This window comes from Meriones unguiculatus, chromosome 8 (assembly GCF_030254825.1).
Source record: "Meriones unguiculatus strain TT.TT164.6M chromosome 8, Bangor_MerUng_6.1, whole genome shotgun sequence".
NCBI lineage: Eukaryota > Metazoa > Chordata > Mammalia > Rodentia > Muridae > Meriones > Meriones unguiculatus.
Genome location: NC_083356.1, coordinates 19,526,555 through 19,535,756, shown reverse-complemented (window position 1 = coordinate 19,535,756; position 9,202 = coordinate 19,526,555). Strand labels below are relative to the sequence as shown.

Here is a 9,202-nt window from a genome sequence, read left to right as displayed (position 1 = left end):
CTTGTCAGTAAATACACACTTACGTCCTTTTCCTAACGTCCATTCCATAATTTTTCAATGATGCCACGATATGCCACCGTGTGGAGGCAGTTTATGTATCTGGTGCCTTACTGTGCATCTCGGCTTTCCCGTTACCGAGAACTTTGTGGTGAATGTCTTCGAATATATGTATTTGCTCAGCATTTCCTTGAACACTAAGCCTTTTGTTTCCTCGGATAAATTCTCGGAAGTTTGCACCTCTGTGTGCTGTGTGACCACCTGTAAGATGACGCGGTGAGGTGACCGCAGGCGCCGGATGCTTCGCGATCTCGGTGCCCACCTCGAGGCCATTGGTGGGCTTAGACAAATGACCTTGTCTAAAGGCCTGGGGTGATCTTGAGGTTTCGAAAGACTGTGGGCAGGAGAGTCAAGGGATGGGACAGGTGTGACTTGCAGGGCCTGGACGGTCTACCCCCGAGTGTTGGGGTACTAAGATTCTACCCCGGGCTAGGGTGAGGGAAGAGGCAACAGGGGGGATGACGTAATTTGCTAACCGCGTAAGGGGGCGGTGGTAAGAGGTAGTGTCGGACGGCAGCGCGTTAACCCTTCTTTTCCTGGACTCTCGCCGAAGTTGCTCCTGGAGCCGATCCAGCGGAAAAGTAGCGGCTCCTTTAAAGCAGAGGAAGGACGGGACCGGGGCCGGCTGCTACTCTCCGCTGGCAGTCGGAGTCCGCGAGGGGCGGAGTCCCGCTATGCAAATCTAAGCTGCTGATCGATGACGCGCCATCACCCCATGAGCCGCCTCGCGCGCCGATTGGCTAACGCAAGCCTGGTCCCATTGACAACAAACATGGGGGTGCGGAGCCTGGGGGCGGGGCCGCGGTGGGCGCGGCCCGGGGCGGGGGAACCCCGCCCCGCCCCTTCCGTGGAGTCCGGGCGCAGCTCAAACATGGCGGCGGTTGGCACGGGCCGGTGAGGCGGTGCCAGGTGGGGGCTGTCGGGTGTCATGGGCGGTGGCGGCGGCGCCGCCTCCGCGTCTCCCTGAGCCGGACCTCCCGGGGGACTGTGCGCCGAGCCGGGCGATGGACGAGAGCAGCGAGCTGGGCGGTCTGGAGACCATGGAGACCCTCATGGAGCTGGGCGACGAGCTGACTCTGGGGGACATCGACGGTGAGTGGCGGCGGGGTGGGAGCGCGGGGGCGCGCGGGGAGGAAGGGGTTACGGCGGCGCTGGCGGGCGCGCGTGCGCCCACCCCGCGATCACCTCGGCGCGCGCGGGAAGGAGCCCGCGGCCGGGCTGCCCCGGTGGTTCCCGGCTCTCCCTGCCGCGGAGCCCGGGCCGCGACGCGGGGCTCGCGGAGGCCGAAGCGGGGCCGGGGGCGTCGCGAGGGCCGCCTGAGGGGGAAGCGAGGCGGCCGCCTCCCTCGCGCGCCCGCGCGCGCTCCGCCGGGTCCCGTCCTCGTCGGCGCCCCGCGTCGCACCTGTCACTCCCCGCCTGGCCACTGGCGCGGCCTCGGGGTTTCCCGGACTGGGCTCCTGGGCTCCCCGCGCCCCGGCTCTTTTCCGGGAGTGACTGACAGCCGGGTCTCCGGGCGCTCTGGGAAACTTTGGGCAACAGCTGCAGAAGCAAGTTACTGATGGGCAGAGACGGCAGAGTGCGGCGGCCTCGGCTGGAGCCCCGGGCGCTCCTGCTGCCGCACTGCACAGAGTGTTGAGCAGCAAGAATGTTGAGTTGTGGCCCCTCGGGTGCAGACTAGGGAGCGGGTGGCCTTTGTTTCGGCGGCCTTAGCAGCGAAGCGGAAGAACTGGTAGGAGCCCAGGGATCCTCTCTTGCGATTCTCTCTTTTTTTTGTTTTTTATTTCAGCCATGGGAAGGACGGTTTGGAGAGGGTCCCAGCCTTGCCCACGGTCATCACGCTGGCTGACAAAGCCGGGTTCCTTCTGTTTCTGAGCCAACGCTAGTTTCTTTCCTCGCCACCTTTGAGGATTTGAAGTTTAATGAATAGGCTAGTCATTTAGTAATTCTCAGTAGTTGGACTCTTCTGAAATTCTCAGTCCCAAATACTTTGTGTCATTTCGCTTATTACTCTCACAGTCCCGTGAAATAGGTATCACTGTCGTTTTTTGCAGGAGGTATTTTAAAGGTCACTTAGAGAGTCCAAAACTCCTAAGCAATGACTCAGTTTATGGAGGGTTATTATATCTAGACTCTACAACCTTGCAGGCAAGTATGATGGCTACGTCCTCATTTTGCAGATGAAGAAATGGGTAAAAAGGTTCTCTTCTGTAGGAAGAAAGAAGTGACAACAGTTATTTGAGAGAGGTGTCCCCCTTCCCCACCACCTCAGCCCCTATCCTGTTTTGCTTTTGTAGCATCCATCGCCTCCCCCCTCCTCCCCGCCCCGCAGTTCCACTTTTAACCACAAGTCTTCCACTAAGTATTGCTAAACACAAAGATGGGTTAGCAAATGGGAGGGGTTAGTTCTTGGAACACTCAGGTGCAAAACACCGTGCTAAGTGTTCACACACATTCTCAATCCTTCTTGGAACAGTGCTCTCAGATAAAGATGAGGCTTGCCCTAGTCATCCCCACCCCCACCCCCACAGTGCTGAGATTGAAGCCCCGGACTGTTCCTCAGCTCACCCAGGGTTCCACAGTCAGTAAGAGGTGGCTCTAAAACTGCCCACTAGCAGGGGCACAAGAAGAAATTCACGTACTTTTTTTTTGTACTTATATTTTATAATGACATTTATTTGTCTTAATTTTCAGTATGTTAAATGACCTAGTGGTTAATACTAACTTTGTCTTCAGAGACTGTTAAATCTAGGGCTAAATAAAATGTATACTCTAGAAACCTCAGCAGTGGGTCAGTAGTTTCATAGGCCTCTACACCAAGTTTGGGAAGTGTTTCCTTGCTCCAAGGACTGTCTTTGCTCTCTCAGTTGTAAGGAGCCATGGATAAAGATGGTCTTTTTTGACCACGTGGGATTGGTAGTGCTGAGTACAGTAGCTTGTGTGTGCGTAGGGAAGTAAGTGAAAGTCAGAGGCGAGGGAGCTTCCTGAAGGCAAAGATCACACCGGAGAGATAGCCAGTGATCCTTAAAAGACAAGAAGAACCAGTTGGACAGAATAAAGGCCGTTGGTCTAGACACAGAAGTGTCCCTTGAAGCACATCACTGCTCGGAGGGAAAGGACCTTTCCTTTCTTCCCCCAGTTCTTTGCGCCTAGGACAGCACTTGGGACAGTGAGAATGCTCACTAAATATTTGTGGAACGCCTGTATGAGACCTGGGACAGGGTACTAAGCGGTGTTAGTTATACTTCTCAGGATTGGATTGGGTCGCGGAACCATGTGCTTCTAAGATGAGGAAGAGAGATGATATGCATACACTTACTTTTGTATGTAAATGGGGGTAATTTACAGCCTAGAAATCTCACAGCCACCTCAGGGACCTGTGGGTCCAAGACCAGCAGGGTCTCTTCTCTCTCAGAGAGCTTTAGGTTTTTGTTTCATTTGAGTAAAATGGCCGTCATTGAGCTGGAAAGACAGCTCTGTGGTAGGGCGCTTGCCTGGCATGCGTACAGCCCTGGGTTCGATACCTACTGCTTACTACAAAGACAGACAATGTTAGGGAACACAGTGGCACACATTAACAATCTCAGCTGCTTCAAAGACCGAGGCAGAAGGGTTCCCTCGTGTTCCAAGACCAGCCCAGGCAACTTAGTGAGACCCTCATCTCAAACCAAAATGTAAAAAGGAGGTTGTAGGTGGGCGTTGTCTAGCTCAGCAATGGAGCTCTTGCTTAGCATACATGAGGTCCTAGGTTCAGTGTCCAATACCATCCAAAAAGTGGAATAAACAATTTCAGCAGGGCATTATTTTATTTTATAGAAGGTGACTGAGATAACCTGGTTTAGACTAGGTAGTTGAGTGAAGCTTCTTGGAAGAACACCATTGTCATTGTCTTTGAAGCAATGCCAGAGTCTGGGCTTTTATCTTTTTTCAAATGTTGGGTTCATATCTTTTTTCTTGGTATATGTGCGTGTGATTGTGCGCACAGGTGTGCCATGGTGTTTGCGTGGAGATCGGACTATGACTTCAGGTGGCAGGTTTTGGCTTTCTCTCTTTTCATCTGACACTGCTCTCTGGCTTCAACCTTCCAAGGATTCCCCTGTCTGCCTTCTGTCTTTGCAAAGGAGGAGCACTGAGATCGTAGACTTGTGCCACCACACTCAACCTTGTATGGGTTCTTGGGATTAGAACTCGGCTCCTTACACTTGTGCAACCAACACTTTCTCCCCTGAGTCATCTCCCCAGACCTCATTTCCTTTTTACATTTATAAGTTCAGTTTATGGATGTTCGTTTGCCTGCCTGTGTGCCCATGTTTGAACAGATGGGATTCAAGGACAGCTTTTAGAGTTAGGTCTCTCTTTCTACAACGTGCGTGCTAGGGATTGAACTCAAACGGTCAACTTTAGCAGCGTGCTTCCTTACCCTGAGCCATCTTACTGGCCCACCCTCCTAAAAAAAGTATCTTTCGGGAATTCCATATGTGTATACCATGTATTTTGATCATTTACCTCCACCCAACTTTCAAAACCTCTCCCATCTTATTTCCCTCCTAGCTTTAATGTACTGTCTTTTTTTGTTAGTTTGCTTTTGTTTTTTTAATAACTCACTAAGCCAGGTGTGATGGCGCACACCCAGCACTTGGGAGGCAGAGGCAGACAGATCTCTGTGAGTTTGATGCCAGCCTGGTCTGCGAATCAAGTCCAAGACAACCAGAGGAACTCTGTCTCAAAATACAACAACAACAAAAACCCAACCAAACAAGATCCTCACTAGTCGGGTTAGTGCTGCCCATCTGTGCACAGGGGTGGGCTGCCAGCAGTGGAGCAGGGACCACCTTCCAGGAGCCTCCTCCTTTAGAGAGAACTGAGCTATCCCACCAGCTGTTCCTTTGTTTATTTGCTGTTTGTATTTGAGACAGGGTCTCACTCTGTAGCCTTGGCCAGCCTAGAACTTGCTAGCCCAGGTTAGCCTGAAACTCATAAAAGATTGCCTACCTTTTCCTTTTAGGTCCCTAGATTAAAGGCATGTGCCACCAGCCCCTTGGTCTTGTCCCTTTTTTCGTGATGGAGAAACAAACAGCTAAAACCAAAACTTAAGGAACCACTTGCTTTGGCCCATCTTGAATCTCTCCTCAGTCTTCACCTTGTCCTTCCGCCTGGCTTGTGTTTCAGAGTAGTCTCTGAAGATGTCGTTGTTGACAGCAACCATGTTGTTTATAAGGGCAGAAAGAATCTTCTTCCTTTGGGGTCAGAAAAAGCAAAGTCAAGAAGGTGCTTTTTGTTTTTTGTTTTTTTGGTTTTTTCCCAAGGACAAGAGAAATAGGTGTCGGGGTGCTGCAGAGATGGCTCAGCAGCTAAGAGCTCTGTTCTTCCAGAGGACCTAAGTTCAATTCCCAGCAACCACATGGTGGCTCACAGCTGTCTGTAACTCTAGTTCTGGGAGATCCAACGCCCTCATATGTGTAGGCAAAGCACCCATACATGTAAAAATAAATTAATTACTTTTTAAAAATAGCTGTCAGGAGGAGCACTGACAAGCATATCAAAGAAAAAGCAAGCTACCTGAAAAATAAAAGGCTGCTAAAGATTTCTGTAATTAACGTGATGTGTAAGAAAATAGTGTGCGCGATCCAAGAGGTGAGTTGGAAGTAAATTGTGCTCTAGATACAGCTGTTTTGTAGAATATTAGGAAAGGAATTGTTGAGCGTATTTCTAAGTAGAGATACTTCTAATTACAGTTTAAGAAATTCCAGCTCTTGATAAGAAACTTTCAGGTGTGAGGGTGTGAACTCTGTGAAGGGTTGGGCCCCAGGATGGAGCATAGGTGGAATTGTAGGATTCCACTGAGGCCTTGAGCATGGGGCTTAGAAGGGGGCTATAAGGAGGAAAGCTTCTGGGGAGATGATGAAATGTAGTCTTAACTAGGCTTAAATGGGGAGAAGTCACAGAGTAGGAAAGGGGAAACAGGCTCAAAAGGTCAGCACTGGCAATGAAGCCTGAGAGGAAGGAAGAGAACTGGAGTAGCTCAGGGAGAGAAGTAGAGTAAAGCTGGGATAAGAGGTGAGCTTCGTGAAGAGCAGTCAGTGCAGGATGGACACAAGCGCTGCAGAGGGAAGCAGGGGCGGTAAGGCCATGAAAGCAGTCAGGAACTAGACAGGAGGTGAGTGTTTGGTAGAGCTAGTGGGAAGGAAAGGATCCAAAACTAGAGAAACCAGACAGGAGTCAGAAGTGAGTGGGTGAGCGGTAATAGAGGAAAAGGTTGAAGAACTTCTGGAAGAGCCACCTTGGACCTTTGTGTGTAAGGCAACCACTGCCACCGAGCTGTATTCTCAACCCCGGTGTTATTTCGAAACATGGACTCCCTAAGTTGCTCTGACTGACCTGTCTCAGCCTGCGGAGTAGCTGGGGTTGCAGGCCTATCACTGCCAAGCCTAGCTTTTCTTTCTTGTCTATATGAGTTGCCTGCTCTAAACATTTCATGTAAATGGAGGCAGAGCCTGTGGCTTCTTTCACTTAGCACATGTCAGGTTCAGCCACCATGCAGTGCAGTGTCTCAGCACCGCTCATTTTGTTAACTTGCTTTCTGAATATGCACTTGCTCGCTTTCTTCATTTCTTTAGTCAGTTCTTTTGTTTCTTGGTGCTTCCCCTTTGCCCATCTTCTGGTTAAGTCAGCACCTTTAACCAACCTATGGAATGATGTTGAGGTCTTGCTCCCTAGTTCTTAGTTCGGGGTGGTGGTGGTGTTTGCTTCCTCGTTTTTAGGGAACACTTCCTACTTCTACAAGTAATTTGTTGCTGTTTGATACTGGGTTTAATGCAGTCCAGAATGGCCTCAAAATATATGGCGTACCAGGACCGGCTTTGAACTCTGATGTGTTCACGTCTGGCTTTGGATCCCTCCCTTTCTATCTGACCACTGTTCTGAAGGTTGGTCTTCCAAAGTTCTGGAACCCACAGGCGTGGCTTGGAGGTAATTTTTGAGGATTGCCCTGTTTCTAAATACATTGTCAACTTGCACTCCAACTTAATAATTTGTTTGAATTTAGAGTTTTAGGCAGGCTTTTTTTTTTTTTTAAATACAAGGTCTTACTGTGTAGCCCTGGAACTTGCTGTGTGGAAGAGGGGGTCATGCTGGGATTAAGGGTATGCCCCACAACTCCCACGTAAACATAACCTGTTTTGAGCCTGGGTCTTGCTCTGTAGTCCCGGCAACTGTGTACTGTGAAGCCTGCTGTAATGGGTGGGACAGAAGCTGCATTAGAGTTTTGAGCTGAGTGTGTAGCGCAGGCTACCCCGGAGCTCATCCTCCTGCCTCTACCTCTCACTCCTGGAGTGCTGGCATTAAAGGCACACACTGCCATCTCCATTTCACCCTTTTGATGTGTTGAGAACTGAATTCAGGGCCTTGTGCCCACCAGGCTACATTAAGCTGCAACCCCAGCCTCACCATTTTGAGCCTTTGTATTTTTCCTCTGAAAGCTTTTGAGAGCTTACTGTTGTCCACAGCTGGTTTTTTTCCACAGGCTTTAAGCTCTTGGTCTCATCTAGTTACATTTTCTGGGGTTTCTCAGACCACTAGATGAGAGTCCTCTTGAGTTACTCCCTTCTCTGCCTGTCTGGCCTCACCCTGGTTAAACATTCTGTGTTCACACCCAGGCCTTCGGGTTAATAATGATCTTGAACATTGCCAGCCTGTCACTGAAGGCTTTAATTTTTTTTTTTTATAGTTCTCAAACCCTGCTCAAGATCCTCCTCTAATTTTTAAAAAGTGTGTTCTTGCTTCTTTCTCAAGTATTCTTAAGTTAGTACCTTAAAAGTAAACTCAGACAACTTTTTTTTTTTTTTTTTTTTTGTTTGTTTGTTTTTGAGTCAGGGTTTCTCTGTGTAGCCCTGGCTGTCCTGTAACTCTTTCTGTAGACCAGGCTGGCCTGAACCTCAGAGATCTGCCTGCCTCTTGTCTCTGCCTCCCAGTGCTGGGATTAAAGGTGTGCCCCATACCTCCTGGCCAGCCTAGTCTGAATTTATATATAAATTTATAAATTTCTTTATAAATAAATTCTAATTTATTTCAATTAGAATGTCTTAGGGCTGATGGCCTGCATCGGAGTCCCAGTGCTTGGGACAGGATGATTGTTTGCACCCATTTGCACTCTTGTCCGAACACAAGTGCTCAGTGTTTTTCAAGACAGGGTTTCTCTGTGTCACCTTGGCTGTCCTGGACTCGCTCTGTAGACCAGGCTGGCCTTGAACTCACACAGATCTGCCTGTATCTGTCTCCAAGTGCCACCATACCTGGCTAGCCAGAGCTTTTTCAGTAATGCACGGCCGTCATCTTTTCACATGCAGGTTGCTGCATGTTGCAGTGTTTGCAGTGTGATAGGTGTATCATCCAGCCGAATAGACACCCTTCTATCTCTGGCTCTGTGGAACACACTTTCACTGTAGTCTCTCCTTAGCAGAAGTGCCTTTGTGATGAACACTCAGGGAAAGTCGCTTTGGAGTTAGTTCATGGGTGTATGTTTCTCGGTCTTCAAGTCAAGAGCTGGAGTCCACACCGTCCGCTATAGCCTTTTTCCCTCTTCAGATTTTTCCAGCGCTACAAATTACTGTGGTGACTTATTTTATTTATTGAAGGTAGGGAAATACTGCATTTATGTGGCTCAAAATTTTAAACGTGTAAAACAGGACTGAAAATTCTTGCTCTGTCTACTTATCTTCCTAAGCCACCTCTCCTCAAATGTAATCAAATTTGAGCTGGAGAGATGATTCATTGGTTAAGAGCTCTGGCTGCTCTTCCAGGGATCCAGGTTTGATTCCAAGTACCCACACGGATAAAATCTGAAAAAAATTTTTCTCAGTTTCTCCTAAACTTGTTATTATTAAATACAAGCAAAGACAGGTGAGATGACTTAGCAGGTAAACATGCTTGTTGCCTGATGACCTGAATTGAACACGCACACAAACACACACCATAGCACTCAGGAGGGAGAGGCAGGTGGGTGTCTGAGTTCGAGGCCAGCCTGGTGTGTACAGGGAGCGTTAACTCACTCTGGCTCATGGTAGGGTACCATTTTTATACCCACCACAGGGATCCAGCTGGGATTCTAATCCCTTTATTTTCCCGCCTCTGCCTACTTCTGTCAAGTTTA

The 9,202-nt window shown here is 49.2% G+C and overlaps 1 protein-coding gene across 2 annotated transcripts in view; it reads left to right on the top strand.

The window, feature by feature from the left end:
- The first annotated feature begins 896 nt into the window (after positions 1-896).
- The window catches only part of Srebf2 (sterol regulatory element binding transcription factor 2), a 58,670-nt gene continuing 50,364 nt past the window's right edge, over positions 897-9,202 (top strand). The window contains exon 1 of one of the 2 annotated variants that reach the window (XM_021646492.2): positions 897-1,149. In XM_021646492.2, coding sequence (XP_021502167.1) covers positions 1,062-1,149 — 88 coding nt within the window. In that variant the 5' untranslated portion in view covers positions 897-1,061. Of the gene's footprint in view, positions 1,150-1,353; positions 1,787-9,202 lie in introns of those variants that run through there. The other variant, XM_060388955.1, reaches the window with a different exon arrangement.